Source organism: Ophidiomyces ophidiicola, assembly GCF_022830035.1.
Source record: "Ophidiomyces ophidiicola strain CBS 122913 chromosome Unknown scaffold_3, whole genome shotgun sequence".
Classification (NCBI taxonomy): domain Eukaryota; kingdom Fungi; phylum Ascomycota; class Eurotiomycetes; order Onygenales; family Onygenaceae; genus Ophidiomyces; species Ophidiomyces ophidiicola.
Window position 1 is genome coordinate 663862 of NW_026054643.1, and position 17624 is coordinate 681485.

At 48.0% G+C, this 17624-nt stretch overlaps 5 protein-coding genes across 5 annotated transcripts; 3 read left to right on the top strand and 2 right to left on the bottom strand.

Annotated features, from left to right (window-relative positions):
* Positions 1-1165: 1165 nt before the first annotated feature.
* LOZ57_001260 (uncharacterized protein) lies at positions 1166-3511 on the bottom strand (the record flags this gene model as incomplete). The annotated part of the gene is made up of 5 exons (XM_049250352.1): positions 1166-1611; positions 1681-1816; positions 1869-2250; positions 2304-2738; positions 2799-3511. The coding sequence occupies 5 exons, from the start codon at positions 3509-3511 to the stop codon at positions 1166-1168; spliced, it is 2112 nt and encodes a 703-aa protein (XP_049110712.1).
* A 624-nt stretch (positions 3512-4135) lies between these two features.
* LOZ57_001261 (uncharacterized protein) lies at positions 4136-7265 on the top strand (the record flags this gene model as incomplete). The annotated part of the gene is made up of 2 exons (XM_049250353.1): positions 4136-4350; positions 4412-7265. The coding sequence occupies 2 exons, from the start codon at positions 4136-4138 to the stop codon at positions 7263-7265; spliced, it is 3069 nt and encodes a 1022-aa protein (XP_049110713.1).
* An 860-nt stretch (positions 7266-8125) lies between these two features.
* Positions 8126-10556, top strand: LOZ57_001262 (uncharacterized protein; the record flags this gene model as incomplete). The annotated part of the gene is made up of 3 exons (XM_049250354.1): positions 8126-8645; positions 8703-10180; positions 10242-10556. 3 exons carry the CDS (start codon positions 8126-8128, stop codon positions 10554-10556), a joined length of 2313 nt encoding a protein of 770 aa, XP_049110714.1.
* A 242-nt stretch (positions 10557-10798) lies between these two features.
* On the bottom strand, positions 10799-13379 carry LOZ57_001263 (uncharacterized protein; the record flags this gene model as incomplete). The annotated part of the gene is made up of 6 exons (XM_049250355.1): positions 10799-11124; positions 11184-11735; positions 11792-12060; positions 12122-12559; positions 12616-13076; positions 13146-13379. The coding sequence occupies 6 exons, from the start codon at positions 13377-13379 to the stop codon at positions 10799-10801; spliced, it is 2280 nt and encodes a 759-aa protein (XP_049110715.1).
* A 2761-nt stretch (positions 13380-16140) lies between these two features.
* LAP1_2 (Leucine aminopeptidase 1) lies at positions 16141-17475 on the top strand (the record flags this gene model as incomplete). Its single annotated transcript, XM_049250356.1, has 3 exons — positions 16141-16290; positions 16408-17157; positions 17242-17475. The coding sequence occupies 3 exons, from the start codon at positions 16141-16143 to the stop codon at positions 17473-17475; spliced, it is 1134 nt and encodes a 377-aa protein (XP_049110716.1).
* Positions 17476-17624: the final 149 nt, after the last annotated feature.

The window sequence follows — 17624 nt, forward strand, 5'->3', positions numbered from 1 at the left end:
TTGGAATTGTAAAATACTTACTTAAAACACTTGCAACCAGTCCAATATAACATAACTGTTAAGTTTACACGAATATCAGTATCATTCTGTAGCTAACAGTCAGGAATTTTGATGATGAGCAAGGAATACAGAGGTAGGAGTACATGTGTCTCCAAAATAATGATAAATAATATCACTGGATCATACCTTAGGCCCGATCTGGGATATGGTTCTTCCCCAACTTCAAAGTATCGCTAAGCTTTTTCATGCCTGCATCATCCTTGTCAAGGGAAATGTGGAAAGGGCAAGCCAGCCGAGGCACTCCGTATCGGATTAAGAGCTTCTACTCCGTACGAAATACAGGGATCATAACTACGCAAATGTATCACCAATGCGCAAGCATGGGTTAGCATGTGGTTTTTAGGATGAAGGCGGCAAATGGAGAACGATAAGGCCCGTCTTCCCGTATGGCGGAAATAAGGTAAAGCAAGGCAGTGGCTCATTTGATTTATGTATCAGGAAATATGACTAAAGAGGGCGTCCGCTACGCTGATACAAAAACGGGCCGAGTGACGCGGGACGAACGAAGGATCTAGAACAGGATTGGCCCCAAATTGAGACGATCCCATTCCCTTAGAGCTGCAGCAATAGGATAACTATCCAAAATGTACGGAGCACATATGTATGTTTCACCTGTGACGTGTTTTCCTGTCGTTTCGGCTATCCCTGAAGCCTCTCACCGGGAAACAATACGGGAAACTTCGGCGATCAAATTCGGGAAAACCTCATATTTATAAAGGATTGATAGTACTTAGCTATCTTATCAAGGTAAAGCCATTTGTACTCCGTATACGGAGTAGATATACATATACCAAATAAATACATACCTAGTGGACCTTTTTGAGTCCCCCTTCACCCTCTTGTGTGGGCTGGGAAGGAATACTCCGTATATCTCCATTGATACGAGTTCTTAGGTTTCCATCGTAAATTAGTACAGTCCGGATGGTTATCCCGTGGAAAACTTTTTGCCATTGTATATACAATTTCGGCATTTGGAGGTACGATCCCCGTAAAGTGTATAACTATATACAGAAGCCAGTCAAGAAGGGAAAAAAGAAATATAACCAGCTCGGCAGAATAATTTAAAAGGAATAAAATTCCCCTCCTCCTCTTCCTCCTCCTCCCGTCACATGGAGCCTGGTACACCCATAAAGTGACTCTCCTGATCTTGGAATCCAGGGACGTCCCATATTCCAGTCATATCAAATGGAAATCCCTCCATTGTGCCAAATGTGCCAGATATAGACATCATATCGCCAACTATGTCGTTATGGCATGGCGTTTCAGGCAACGGCATGCCGATTGACACGGGTGTGCCACTTGGTTCGCAAAGAGGACCAGGCGCCGATTGTGAATCTTCTGGATTTATCCCTGGGTGTTTGCTCAATATTCTTTCACAATGATCGAGGCACATGTCCGCAACATCCCATTCGTGCTCCAGACGAGCTTGTCGGAGGACGCCTAGGAAGATATCCACATTTGCCAGGCAAGATCGTGCAATATCCGCATCGGAGGTTTCCAATGCGCAACGAAACAAGAACGTGGCCGTGGATGTTAGATGGTATGCGCTATCTATGACGACTGTTAGTTCATCCCTTGTTGTTTTATGGTAGCGCCCGGATGCGGTTCTACTAAACATACAAGACATCCAAAATTCCTGATAATTTGGTCTTTTAAGAGAACGCATGAAATGAACGATATCTTCAGCTGCTTTTCTACATTCTGTCTGGAAATACCGACGTGCTTCAGGGTTCGAATTTTCTAGGTGGTTTATTTCCTATTCAAAACAGTCAGTTCGTCCTTCACTGCCAAAAAGAAGTTGAGCGCACTTGAAGTTCTATCCGACAAACGAGCATCTTTACGGATAGGAAAGCTAGCTGTAAGCTACTTGAACCGGACGTCGGAATACAGTTTTCATTTTGAGGGGATCTGAGCCACTCTGGGAGCGAGTCCTCCCATCTGTCTAACTCCGTTCGCATTCTCCTTACTGTCTTGGACGTCTCTTTCGAGTTCTTTGGTTGCAGCCCATACACTAATGGGAGTAGATCGCCAAGAATTTCAGTAAGGCGACACAGAAATATATAGCCGTGTGCTGCTCTAAATCTTTGTTGCGAGGCTCCAGAATGAGGCACCAGTGTTTCAATGGTCGGGAGCGGCACGTCATAATGATTTCGCGAAATCTGGGGTGGTACACCATGTCCTGAACTCGCCCTAGTAATATATCAGACTACTGTTTGGCTATATGATGCGGCGGGATTATCTACCATCGATCATGTATCACTACCGCCCACCAAAGCCGAATGCGATTGTTTTTTTCCGATGGGGATAATTTCCAGTTGCTAGGGTCACGATTGAGGCCAAGGCAGTGAGATAACGCTACTGTCCGTCCGGTGTTAATGGCGTTTCCGGTCATTGAGAATATTGGCCGACCAGTTAAATCGATCAATGCAGCACTCAGTGTTGACAGGCCAGGGGCAGAGAATTCTTCATGGAGCGCGGCAACGGCAAGATTTACCGCATATCTGATATCAGGTTTGGGGTGTGGAGCCAGAACTGGTGATTGATTCCAGTAAATAAGGGACATGGCATATACTTGACATAACAGTGGTGGAGGCAAGCTCCCGTCTGAAGCCTTATAGGCTTCCATGAACATCTGGTCATCGAAAATTGGAAAAGATGCGTTGATTTTTTCCAGAAAGCTTACGGTTGCTAACAGTTAGCACGAGAAACGCAGTTGGAAGGATTGGTTGAATACATACATCGTGACAAGGTCATGCTTGAAAGGACCCAAGATTTGCTCGATGACATCTTTCTGGTTCTCCCCAGGAATACCACATGGTCGTACTCCTTGCCTTCGCCGGGCGACTGTTGTGTAGAGAATGGGTTTTCGTGGGTCGTTGGAGTACACATTGTACGGGGTCTTGATATCGGGGCTTTTCTTCGACCTTTCAGAAGGCATATAGCGCTCAATAACTTGAGCGTCATCTGCCGCGACGGGTCCAATAATATGTACAAATTCATTCATGGACCCTCCGAGTCCATTGTGCCTGTTACCATCCGCACTTTGGTCGTCTCTATGTGTAGTTGGATGTTGCATTGCGGTTGTTGTTACAGAAGGTATGTTTGTAATGGCCTGGGCTGGTTGCTCGTCCAAGGGTGAATCATCCAACTTTCTCTTGAGTTTGCGCTGGGTAGTCGGCGGTGGGGACCACTGTTTCGTCTCACTGTTGCTGCCATGGAATGAGGATGTTGCTGGGGCAGTGTCCTCCTTGTAGTGACAATCGGCTCCCTGAATTCTGCATAAGAGGCAAGACTGGCCCGGTAAGTCCACGGTGCAACGGGATTTTCGTTTCCGACACAAGTCGCAGGCCCTGACTTTGTGTGACCGATATGGCCGGGACCCAGTGCTGATAGTATACGCAGGCGCCCCTTTGGCGGTGGCCGCTGAGGACACAGTAGAAGAAGCTGACATAATATTATAATACAAAATTTAACACTCTCATGCATGCGACATGACCATCAGCAAGCTCCGCCGGTGGTGTTGCTGAAAGTCCGTGGGTTGGCACGGCTAGTGCGGAGAAGCATGAGCCAACGGCCAAGGCAGTTAAAGCGAAGCGAAGAGCCCGAGCAATGGCGATTGTGGGCAGCGCATCGGCCCATCATGGTAGTACACGGTCTGCCATGGCATTCGCATCGTTTGAGGGCATCTGGCGGCGCATTGAGAAGTGGTGGATGATGCTCGGCTCCAGATGAAAAATAGCCGGGCAGCAGAAATGCGACGCTCGGCGATCGCGCACGCTGATTGGCTGTAAGCTGAGGTAAGCCGCTTAGCATTACTCAACTAGCTAACCGTATTTGAAATAGTGCATCACGTGTAAGCCAAGACCCGTGGACTTGGTACATTTGTGGGGGCTAGGCTATTTTTGGCAGCTGGTTGACGTTGACATCGGGACAACTGACGTCCATAGCGGACAGAGACAGCTTCCCTGTTCATTTTCTCTTTTTCCTGCGCACTCTGATGGGGCTGTCAGTGTTTGGAAGGCGTGCAGCAGACGCTAATGGATAATGTGCAGCTGGAACGCCGTTTAACAAGACTATGGAACCCGACCCTTCCTTGCAGCCACGAAAGGAGACCCATGGTGGCCAGCACCACGTCGGTGTGTCGAATTCAAGGCGTCGAGCCAGTGACCCAGGGCTGTTCAGAATATGCACTCCTCTGTCCTGCGGTGATGCGGGCCATGGCCACCTTTCAAACGAAGCAGTCGGAGCTCCCAATATATTTCACAATTTACCTGAGAACGTCATCGAACGGTTTGTTACACCTCCTTAGTATCCTATTGTACTATTGATATTTGCTCACTGCTTGTATTAGCATTCTATATGCCGTGGATCCTAATGTCTTTGCTTCTCTCGCGGTACTTAACAGGAAATGGAGATGCGTCTCTGCTTCCTCAAAGCTCTATTATCACCATCTGCTGGCATGCCGTGTTTCGGGTTCCGCAAGTCAGGATCCTGCTGCTGGATTGTCGCCATCCGATAATCTCAACGTTGTAAGAAGTAGATTCTTACGTGAGGCTAGAAGAAATACTTTCGAAGTGTTTCTCAGGCCAAAGCGCACCTTAGTCAATTTGATTTCAGCTTCAGCCAATTCGTCTTCCGCATTTCCGCAAGGTGAGGCTTTTCGATTTGAATTTTCTACCAGCGGACGTGAGCTCCTAGCATTGAGCTCCTCCCGGATTTTTGTCATTGAGCTAGCTACAGATCCGATTTCCATACGTTATGAGCTGAAACCTCTACGGCGTCCTCTCACAGCTACAATAGCTGGCGATGGCCGGATGTTGGCCGTAGCATGTTCTGAACTTCAGGCACACATATATACGCTTGCGAATGGCTGCCCAGATTTAATACAGAGCATTGTGTTGAACGAAAATCCGCGTACACTTGCTTTCTCACCAGATGCCGCTGTTCTTGCCATCGCTTACAGTGGGGGTATTGAAGTACACGAAATTGGGGAAAACGTGCTACCAACGGCCCACAGAGCAGCCCGATGTCAGGGTATCCAATCTTTGACGTTCTGTCACGAAGGATCAATGCTACTTGGAACTTCAAACGACTTTCGAAATTCTAATTTAACTATAATCTCACCGGCATTATGTATAGATCCAGATCCTAATCTCACAATGCGTGAACTAGAAAATCGAATGTGGACGTCACAAATACTATTCCCCCAAGTGCATACCGGCAACAGCCATGCGGTGCTACTTCCGTCTATAAGAGGTGATAACGGCTCACCGCTACTTGTTGGGTACCATGTTGAATCAAAAGCTTTTCGACTCGCTTCAATCGATGATCCAAACACGAGTACGATATACTTCGTAGGGCCGGGACCTGACATCGAAAGAGATGAGCCGAAACCATCATTTTTACCCACTGCTTGTGCAAGTGGAGAACATTTAGCTGCAGGGTTCTATGAATCTGAGCTATGGATTTATGGTATTCCTAACCTAGAGGATCGCGAAATAACCAATCCGTCGGTCCAAAGTGCGCCTAATATAGAAAAGGAACCCCCCTGGCAATCAAACCTGGCACCTACAAATTTCAACCGGATCAAGAAAACAATTGAAGGGACGAAATTCTTCGTTCATGGCTCTCCCTTGCGACTACCAGAGGGGGTGTCCGGCATCAAATGGGTTCAGGGCTCTGGTTCTGACCACATGGACGCGTTCGAGACCAGCCGCCTGGTGGCTGTCGCTCCTGGTGGTGTAAGATCATGGTTAGGATCATCAACAGGAGATACTTTACCTATTGATGGAGGGAGGATTTTGGTTCTTGATTTTGCATACTCCTTATCGAACGGTCGAGAAGCTGAACTTACGATCGAGGTAGGCGAAGCAGAGCCAATCCAGTTACCCGAGCCTGGTTCAAATCTGGATCAACAAGTTGAGCTTGAGAGAAGGAGATCGCGTATGAATCGTATTGGTGGCCTTGGAGACCCCCGAACTTGCAACATCCCTTTACCAGAGCCACGAATTCATTATCGACAAACTACTGCGTCCTCTAACCGAAGAGGGGCCCAAAATATTCACCTCCTGGAAAATCCGTACAATAACTCGTCACCGAGATCTCATGATACTCTAAGCAGAGCAGCAACGGCGGCAGCCAATCACCTCGATCCACGGTACGAGAACGCCCGGCAGATACAGATTGATACCAGTCGATCTGTAGCACCTTTACCACAGGAAAGTGATGGAGACAACTGGTCACCGCCCCCGCCACCGTATACTCCTAACGCCGAGTCTCCACTACCAGAGCATCTTCAAAGGACCCTCATGCCTCCCGCCACAGATCCGACTCTGGGAAATGAGGCAAGCAACTTTCGACTAAGGCGATCAAGGACATCGCGCTTGGCACAGGCGGTGATCCATCGCTCTTCTACATGGGCAAGCCGTGATTCAAGTTCTCAAATAGCGAATTTTCAGCTCGAGAACGCGCCGTTGGTTTCCCGGCGAGAGCTGCTGCAGCTACCCAGTTTGAACACGAATCAACCCTCAGCAGACTGGCCTTCCCAGACTCAAAGTGCCACGTTACCATCGCTAGATCCGGTCTCTGCTTTTCCGAGAACATACAGCTCTACGAATTCGAGGGCTCCGCAGTTCCCCGCCATGTATGAGGAATCTATTAGCCGTGCGCCAATGAACCAACTTCATTCGGAAAACATTCTCAATACTGACCCCCCAGTACCCGTACTGAATGCGGCCCAGGCTCCTCTTGCACCACTTGTGGTGCCTCCTACACCTGAAATACTCCCAATATCCAGGTTTTCACCAGATACGCCACCACTTCGAGGCTCCCCCGAGAACGCTGAATCTCGCAGGAGCTGGTATACTGTTCAGCCACAGGTAGTACCTTTGGTCGAAAACCCTGCTCGTCCCCTGACACCATTCCACGATCAGGCAGTTCCCAGTGGTTTGCGGACTCACTCTCACAACGACCATCATGCAGGCCCAGAGCATGCTCTAGGTGGCCGCGATCATAGATCCCAAAGGTCCCGGTCGCGCTCGCATCGACCGCTACCCTTAACAAATCATGGCCTTCGTGATAGACACACCGGGCGGATAATCCTTAGTTCACCATCAGAGACCAGGATAAATGAAACCACCCCGGCGGGCGAGTGGTTAGAACCAGGAAATAGTCGAAAAAAGGAGGGGAAATGTATTATGATGTGATGCTTACTCTCATTGATATAGTTCTTTTGGTCTTTTTTTATATTGCCCTAGCTGCAAAGCACTGTTTGGCATTTGACGGAATTTACTCCTGCAATGAGATGTGAAGTTTATGTTAGATACCTTGAATCACTGTACGGAGTACAGAGTACACCATTTGCATTTGTTTGTTTGTTCATCTTGGGATGCTTCTCTGGGTGCAAGATACCCTTCATATGTTGTTCCTTTGCTTATTTTGGGGTTTGAGTATAGCATTTGGTTCTGCAGTTATGGAGTATGGGGAAGTTGCATTATTGATATAAATGCATAACTAGCACAAACCCGCATGAATGAAGTCTCAAATGATTTTTCTGGTGATGGCGTTGCAAATGTATCCCTTGCTTGGCTGCAGTTTTCATCCACCTTTTATAGTTACATAATTAGCAATCAGGCTTCAACCAAACTAGCCTGCTCTGGGCGGTCCAACCAGCATACTTCGTACATCAAGCCACCTTTTTTCCACCCAACCAGACGCCATGATGGTTACGGAGCATACATGTTTCGTCTGCGACCCGACGAAAGTCATGTGCGAGACACAGCCGACCACGACATCCGAAGCAACTAACATCCGAGGCACTGCCGCTGGGGGCGCTTTTGCCTCTGCCTTTTACGGGCTGTGCTAGTTGAGGCTCCCTGCTTTGCATTCAGCCTCTAGTCGGGGCGACGGCACGCAGTTGAGAACGAGAGTGTAGTTTAACTACAAAGTTAAAGCTTTTGGTTCCCTGCTTTGAGCAGTTTGGATCTTACCAAACTAGTTAAATGATACTCCTCGAATTTCGCTATTGCACCTGTACTTTTGCTTGGTTTCTTAGGCAAAGGTGATTATGCTTAAAAACTCTTCAGATGGACAACACTCCAGCGCCTTGCCGCCCTATTCCGAGCCTCCTGCTGCAGATGCCAATGGCAAACAACACCTGGGACCTGGAGTTCGGCCACTGAACCTAGACTTGCCCACAGATCAAAGCAGTAAACAATCTGCAGAAATTACTTTAGACGAGTGTATTGCTCATTTGAAACTACTCGCTGCCTTCGCAGATCTTCGTGACACCATTTCCCAGTCAGATGGGCTTTTCGGCCTAGAAGATGCAAACTTCGTCGATCCAAATACTCCTAAAGACCAAAGAGATACAATCATTGCACTTGTTCGGGAGAAGAGATGGGCAATATATGTTGCGCGGGCGGTAAGTAGGTTCGAAGTCTGGTTTCTTGATGTGCTACAAGAAGGACCTGGATCATGTCAAGGCAGGATTACGATACGGGATATAGAGGAGAACTCGGGGTGGGAACATTTCCCAAGTTGGTCAAAGAGGATATCTTGGACGGCAGATTCTCTGCCCCCTTTGGGTGAGCAATTCAAGATTCCTCTTTTCTAAATCCATAACTCACAGTTTTGTCTCTGAGACGTCCTTATGGTGTGGCATGCGTATATGCTTAATCCGAGATTCTTCCTTGAGGATTGCTTACGATTCGGCAAGATGAGTTTCTGGGCCTCCGGCATGCCATGGGCCGTGTTGAATGCCTCGATTGACAACCACACCTTTGACTACGCTCCAGGAAGGGAGGCTCGAAGCAATTTCGAGCAAAAGACTTCATTATCGTGGGAAAGTTTGTATGACCCAATTTATAAGATTATCAGTTGCCCAGGATGCGGAACGCCACAAGAGGCATCTTGGGTAGGGGACGTGACGCGAATCGGCACGATCGAGATGCCGTTTAAATATTGCAAAGGCTACGCGGACCATAACTTTCAGCTCTCATGTGGAAAATGCAGGCTAGTATTCTATCACGAGAATCTCCACGCAGCCAAGTTTCTCCGAGACATGAAGGAGTTATCCGATTTTAATATTCCAATGCCAGGCACTGTACTTTCCATGGAAGGGGTACCAAAACGGCCGGAGAATAAAAGCCATTCTTTCTTATTCCCGAATAAATTAATATTAAATGCCCTTCATCAACAACTGTTGCGGACACTGAATTTTCGTTTGAATCCTCATGCAACGATGAAAGACGTTCGCTCACTGATTGAAACGGCGATCGACTCCAGGCGTACCATATCCCAGGCAAACCGTTCAATCTCAGGAAGGCTTATCCTGGAAGAGAAAGTTTCTGTTCGGAGAATGATGTCACGATACTGGGACAACTCTTCGCCATTTGCCCTTGACCTTATCGGTGCTGTGATTCGCCAAGGCGTTTTTATAGATAAGATGGACAACATTGACTGGATCCACTCTCCTGCTCTAGATGCTACAATGTCGCGTCTAATTCAGAAATATAAAGTATTCTTCAGAATTATGGCTGATAACCCGGGGAAAGTGGCAGTCCCAACACTTGACGTCGACCTAGCCTGGCACACTCATCAGCTATCGCCTCAGCGTTACTTTGTCTATTCCGTCAAAACGACCAAAGGGAGGTTTGTCAACCATGATGACAAGATAGACCAGCATAGGCTATCGGATGGATTCGCGTGGACCTCAAAAATGTATCAAAAATACACCAGGGGAGAAATATACAGCGAGTGTACCTGCTGGTACTGCGAAGCGGTCCGACAGTCCAACGGTACCAATAGCCTGTTCTCAAGTGCCCGCTCCAATGCCATTGCACTTCATGATCAGCCAGACATCACTTCCGATCCCACGAAAAACCCACACATCTCGGCTCACAATTCTGTTTTTCCTAGAGGAGACCCACGCCAACACATTACATTCCTCAAGCTACAACGAGACCACGAACGCGCCAAACGGCGGTGGGGGAAACGCAACAAGAGCAAGGACAAGGGCAAAAATGGGACTACTAGCAATAGTCACTATTCTACCACCGCCATGGTGTATGGTTGCCCCATTGTAGTGCCGTTCTATCTCCCATATGCGCCAGATCCATCCGTGCATTGTGATATGTACTCCTCTAATCCACTATGTATGGCGGCACCCTTCGCAATGCAAGGGAATTGCGTGGCGCACACATGCGGATCCTTCACAGCTACGGGAGGTGCTTGTCAAGGAAGCGCTGGTGGCGGATGCGGGGGTTCCGGAGGCTGCGCGGGAGGCGGAAGTGGCGGAACTGGCGGAGGCTGCGGAGGCGGAGGCGGAGACGGAGGCGGCGGAGGGGGTTGTGGAGGTTCTTAGGGCGGGATTTTCGTCCCATTACATCTTCTCACGAAATTGGACGATAGCTAATTTTGGAACTCTTAATGCCAAATGCCCAGCCTTATGGGCTAGGGCATCGAAAATGACTATCGTAACCATCGTTGTGAATTAAGAAACATCATAGTAAACTCGAAAGACTGAAAAAAGAGAACATCCGTTTATAGTCGTATGTATGTAGCTCTTCGATACCTTTGTGAGCCATTGTCTCGTAATCAAGTCAGATAGCCGTCTCCGGCCGCCCAAAATAAAGATAGAAAGAAAACGCTTTAGGCCGCACCGACTTGAACCTCGGCGATTGATGGACGCAAGAAAAATAAAACAATGAGATTGTGGTCAGGAAAGAGCTAATCAACGTTATGTAACACCTTGAGCTTCAATACCCTGACCTACACCATAAGGATATGGAAAATCGACCAAACCGTCCAAAATCCAGTTGAGAGGATCAAAAACCTCATAGTTTGGTTCTAGAAACCCGCTGGGTAAACCCATGGTGGCCGAATTTCCCCCGGTAGGTGTTCCAAGACTTCCAATTGCCGCGAGGGGAGCTGGCGGGGGGGGGGCAAGGCTAGGGTCCGCACTTCCTAAAGCTCCCGGGGTAGAAGCCGAGGTGCGCAGGTGAGATATAGAAGAGGAGGAAGAGTCGCCGCCAGAATCTGGATTTGTTGGGTTTCTTAGGTAGGCTAATAAAGGTGTCAGCTTGATGCTAATGGGGAGCGCACATGGAAAGATTATAACTTACTCTCTAGGTTCTTCCCGCGTGCCTGAAAATCTTCTCTCCAGCGCCAAACAGAGTCATACACAAGCGACATGCTCATGCGACAACGGACCTTTAAGCGCAGAGTGTCGTCCTTTTCCGATTGACCTGCCCCACTGCCCTTATTGTCCGCTTGTTGGGGCGGTGGTAAACTTCCCATCTTCCACAATTGGGCTAGTACTTCAGCTAAGCGCACAGGCAGGTCATTGTTTGAAACTGACATGCTACGCAAAGCCCAGATGGTGCGGTTAAAGAGTGACTTCGTGTAGTCCATATCAATGTGGATGGCAAAGAAGCTTTTGCACAGTTTAAGCAGCGTGAAACCGGCAGCAAGAGTCATCTGGTAGATGTAGTTTGGGCTATAGCTTAGACCAGGTCCTACTGTAGATTCTAGACCTAAAGCAGTCTCGAGAAAGGCAGTAGTTGCGACGTAAAGAGACGAAAGCCCCTGAAGATAATTTTTGGTAGTAGGGTCATCGAAAAAGATAGCTAGATGCAAATGCAATCCGGCAGCTCGAAGGTATATGCGAGTGATTGCTACGGACATATGGTAAGTCAAATAATTTTTTCTGAAAGTGCAGGGTAATACATACGATCGTGCTCCAGCAGAAGCCTGCTTTCCAGATCTTCAAAATCTCTTGAAAGAACAGATGTCATAACCGTACGTTCATCGTCATTTACCACGCCGACAGGATCACGATGGCTACTGTAAAGAGCTTTTGTCACCTTGTCGGAAAATTTTTCTATTTCCAATCTTGATTGAATGTCTGCGGGTAGCCTGAAAGTTGGGTCGCCTGCATTCCTGGAGGATAGTGTCCAATCGAATAACGTTATTGGAGGTTGACCATACCCAGTTGCAACCCTTTTCGGTTTGAATGAGCCAAAGAATCAGCCAAGGTAAGGTCGTTTTTGGAAGTCCATACCTTTGAGAGACAACATTACAGATTGCCCATGTCCGAACACGATCTTTCAATTCACCTTCTCTGAGTTCCACTCTGAACTTGGTGAAATCCTGTGCATGTGATGGGCGATGTAAGCCGATCTGCATGGCGATATGCATCATAATACCGCACAGCATGAAGGTAGGATCTGTGGATGTACTGCTTGTTGGGAATGGCCAAGTACAAAGTAGAGCCAGTGCTTTAATAATATGGTAACTTTGGGGCACATCAGCTATAGTACTCCACACAGATCTCATCACAGGCCCTGAAAGCGCATTTAGAAAAAGAGCATCGCTTTGATATCGTCGAGCACCGACACTGATAATAGTCCAGAATAGCAAAGGGAATGTCGAAGCATAATCATCAGGCGACTTATCACGATCGAGGAACGGAAGGAAAGGGTGGTAAAATGTGAAAAATCTGTGGGCCTGTTAGGTTGGGGGGTCTCCCTGATGGAAAATATTATGATCACGGACCTGTCGAATAGCTCAGCGACTTTTTCCGCAGAGATAGAGACATCTTCAATTCGTTTTTGTGGTATCGATTGTCCGCTAGAGCTTCTAATGTAACTAGATGAATCCAATCCTGACCTAAGGTCAAGGAGGGATGCAACAGCTTCATGAGGTCTCATATAATCATCAGCGGGAAGCATGGCTGAGCTTTGATTGACTGTCCTTGGAGTGGTAGTATAGCTTATTGGCATGGGTGGGGAGCCACGGCTGGATGGAGAGTGTTGGTGAGAGACAAACTGCTGTGAATTGGCTGCAGCATTGACGTTGGCTATTTGTTTCCTGAGCTCAATGAGCTCACGCTCCATCTGAGCATTCCTGCTTCTTTTTCCAATTCGTTTGAAGGTAGATTGGATTTTGCAATCTAGCTTTAACCGGCGACATCGAGTGCATATGGTAAACGGTTCTTGGATCACGTCACAGCGTAACTGTATCAATATCAAGCATCTGTTAGTTAGCACCAGCCAAGGCTGCTTGTCAACACGCCAGATGTTCACCTTTTGTTGACGACATTCATTACAGGCACGTTTAACTGGGTGCTTCTTCTTGTCATCCTGGGCCTCCTCCTCCCCATCTGCACTCCCTGGCGAACCACTCTGGCCACCAATGGAAACATGGCGCCGCTTTCCCGTGATAGGTCTGCCTGCAGCAGCGCCGCCTGGTGGGTTTGTGGCACCTCTCAACGGGCTGACGATGAAGTCGTTATTGCTTTCAGACGTAGTGGGTCGCATCTCTGCAGCCCTTATCCCCTTAGGGATCCCTTGATTGACGGCCCCTGTACTACCTCCGACACCGCTGCCATTAGGGGCCCCGACGACAATGCCACTGGCCCTGTGGCTGTCGGCGGTCAGGGCCGCCACACTGGCTGCTGCGCTTAAGGTAAAGCCTAGAAATAATAGCTTTGATTGAGAGTTAAGGAAGCCCCTTGGCCTAGCGTCGCCTTCAGCCTTGCGCAGGGCTGGTGAGGTTGGTGGTCGTTTCGTTTTCTCGCTTTTTGGCGTTTCCAGAGCGGAGCGGGGGATCAGCCCTACCCGCGCCCAGTGCCTGGGCCTCTCGCACACTCACTTTAATAATAAAAAGCAGCCCAGTGGCTCTTGCGGAATGTAGATTAAGCAATCTTGGGTCTGGCAATCGGCCTCAGATTGATTTGTCGACAGTTTGTTTGGCTGTGAGTCAATCCGATGTCGGTCACGGGTGCGGGCCAGCCGGTGGCCTGATTGGGGCTAGCTGGTCACGTTTCCTGTTCCTAGGAGCTATTCCTGATAAGGTTAGTGTTATATGTAACTTAATAGGTATCTCTGCCTACCTAACCTAGCCTACCTAGGGCACTCTTGTACGGAGTTGCCCAGCTCTCCCCAACCGCTCGACATTATATCGGCCGTCCATCGCAACTCATCCTTCAAACACGCGCCCGCAACCCTCCCGTACCATGGCCTCGAAGTCGCCTAACCGCCTTTTACCCAAGCAACCTCTCGCAAAACCTTCTCGGCACTGCCCCCAGCTGCTAAATTCCACCTGTAAAAGTGCGGAGTTTCAGTTTCGGCTCAATCATGCTCAACCGACCGGGGGTGCAGACCTCCCAACACAATACCAGAAGCTACGAGAGACGCCTGTCATCGAGTTCGACGCGTCTAGGGTGCTTCAGCCTTTTCTCGATGAAGAAAAGGTCTTGGCTGGGCTGAGAAAGCTGGAGGCTACAAAGTGATGGCTACGCGGGCTTCGGAATATGAGAATCTTACACCCAAATGAACATTCACACGAAATGCGGACCACGGACACCTGATCCTGCTAATAGCTCTCTACTGAGCGACCTTGTAATCCGCCAACGTTTTGAACTTCTACCGGGTTTGGCTGCTGGTAACTGTGTTCTCCTTTGGTATTGAGCGATTGAGCTATGTCAAGCAATGTTCGACTCCAGCCTGTCTGGTCATCACTCGCCAGGCTACATTTTTAAGTTTCCCACTCTTTTATTATATTCCAGCGCTCTGCTACTATGTCAACGTGATGATCGTCAAGCCTCAGCAAGCTCGCCTCTAAAACCGCTTAGGCTAGGACGGTTGCATTGCAACTTCTTAAGCCAACCGTCACTTTCACTAGAACAGTTGCCATGGTTCACTACGATGCACTTCCACGCGCACATTATTACGCACCAACAACATCATATCATGAAGATGTAACAACAGAGTGCTGGGTATGTAACTACAAGCAAGGACCCCTAGTCTGTCGCCCCGCCTACGCAAGCACGCATACAGTTCTTGGGCTGTGGAGGTGTAGAGGCGTCCTGCGCTTGGTTTCTTGTTTCCCTGTGGGCCATGAAATTTTAAAGCGACCCTAATGGTCACGTGAAACTGGAGTGCAATCGCTCCCATTGGCCACTTTTTTCCGGGTTCCGGAGTAGGCCTGCGCTTCAGGTAAAGAAGGTTTTTATCCACTTCTGTCCGGAGTACGAAGGACATACCTAATAATACCCAATCGTTCTGCTGCTGCGACATGGTTACTCGTTCCTCGGCTGTGGCTAAAAAATCGATCTCAATTCTCCTCGCCTGTGGGGTGGTCACTGGGATTGTGTCAGATTAACTATCCACTAGCTACTCCGTACTACACACTCACTAAGTAGTTAGTTAACTGGTTATCTGTCAGGGGGCGGCACAAGAACCACTTTTAATGACTGCACACATAACCAGTTGTGCAGAACAATATCCTGTCAGGCATCTATATGAGTTCAGTATCGGAATCTATATGCCAAAAAATAGTTAGTATGGTTGTTTTGGGCAGCGATATTGATCCAAGATCCCAGGATTGATGTGTATACTGTCTTTGCGCATATCTGTGCATTATTGTTACTTCAAGCGGCGATCCCGAATTATGAGAGCCATCGACGCCGGGGTAAACCCCACTCGGGTTAAAGTACCTGACGGCCTTGGGGCAGTTGCATTATTGCCTACTTGACCGGAAGCTGAAAGAGAGAACGGCTTTTGTCTTTGTGTCCCTCCTGTCGAAGTATGAGCCGTCTTTACTCTGTATAGTGTGAAACACATTTTGAATGTTCATAACAAATACCTCAAAATGTGTTGTAATTTGGCTCTAAAAACCAGGTCTCTGCAAAACTGTTTTGCAAACCCTGCCTTGGCATGTTCTCTATGTATCCGCTGTTGACGGCATCCATACCACGCTGTCGCTTTTTAAGTTCTATGGCAAATGCTAGGAGAATTTTCCTGCATGGATGCAGGATTCCAAAGAGAACCCTAGGCTAGTTGGGTTACAACGGCCAGCTAGCCCCTCTTCGATCATTTACGCCCTCCACATAGTCAAGCCTTACGCTAATCATTTAACAGGTCCCTGAACAGCCGGGACTGCCTCTTATATGAAAGGCTCAGCTTCAGCTATGCTGAACCACTCTTTTCTGAAACCGGGTCTCTCAGGGGGGAGTGATACAGCTCACGGAATTATATTGTCAAGAATATCAAACAGCAATATCCCAATTATTCAGCCATGAAGACCTTTGCTGTGTTGGCGCTGAGCGTCCTCGTCTCTCCTTCAGCGTGGGCTAGACCCACAAATGAGGCAGAGATGTGTTTGATTGAAACCGGGCCTAGCCAGTCGCGGTGGGTTACAGAGGCAAAGAAGATGGAAATGATAAAGGTATGGGCCAACTTAAACAATATTAATAATATCTCGACACAAGGCAAAATATGCCATATGTCCATGAAGTAATAGATGATATGGGATAGCGGCGCTAACCAATATGATTATTTCAAGGAAAACATCAATTTTATGGATATTACCGACTTGCCCGCTTCCTTAAGGTCCCAGCCTGTAGAGCAAATGACTGTACAGTTTCCAACGCAGTTGATGTTTACCAGCGAGGGAATGCCCCTAGCCAACAAAATATCCCAAGCAGTCATGCGAAAGGACCTTGAGAAACTGACTAGCTTCCACAATCGATATTACAGGTCACAAACTGGGCTTCAGTCCGCAAACTGGGTGTTTGATCATGTTCATGGGATCATCAAGTCGGCAGGGGCTTCAAAGGTCAGAGTGGAAAAATTTAGACATCCTAAGTGGTTGCAGCCCAGTGTCATTATCACTGTTCCTGGCAAGAGCAATAGCACCATCATTCTTGGTGCTCATATGGATAGCATTAGCGGAACTTCCGTCGAGGACGCCATGACGAGCCGTGCACCAGGAGCCGATGATAATGGAACTGGTACTGTTATTGTCATGGATGTTCTTCGCGCTATGCTCTCTTCCCAAAAGGTTCTCAGAGGAGAGGCAGAGAACACCATTGAACTTCACTTGTACGCTGCTGAAGAGGCTGGGAACCTTGGATCCCTGGAAATCTTTAAAAAATACAAGGCTGAAGGCAGGGACGTAAAGGCCATGATGAACAAGGATATGGCTGGTTTCACCAACGGCTGGAAGAAGGCTGGAAAGCCTGTCGCTTTTGGCGTGATTACGGACTTCACCAATGACGCACTGAACGACTTCGTCCGACTTGTCATCAAAGGCGTGAGTAAAACCCATGTATCCTTTTGGCACCCAATCTGCCTTTATTTCAATTTCGCTAACTATCTGATCTTCTTTTTAAAAAAGTACACCAGGGTCCCTTACGTTGACGGTAAATGTGGATACGGTTGCTCAGATCACGCTGCTGCCCACAGGTTTGGGTACCCATCTGCGCACATACACGAGTCGACCTCTCAATACAACAACAAGGACCTTCACACTATTAATGATGTGATTGAACTTGTTGATTTTGGCCACTGCGCTAACCACGCAAAGTTGGCAATTGGCTTTCTCTATGAACTTGCAATGAACAAATTCTAAGGGAAAACACTTAAACCTCCATTAACCTATTAAACAGTAATCTGAACGCGTAACTGAACTGCGTACACAGGTAGCCACTGTCTTTGAGAGGATTGATTTGTGAAGTTTTGTATATAAGCATGCGGAAATACGCATATTTTGCAGGATAT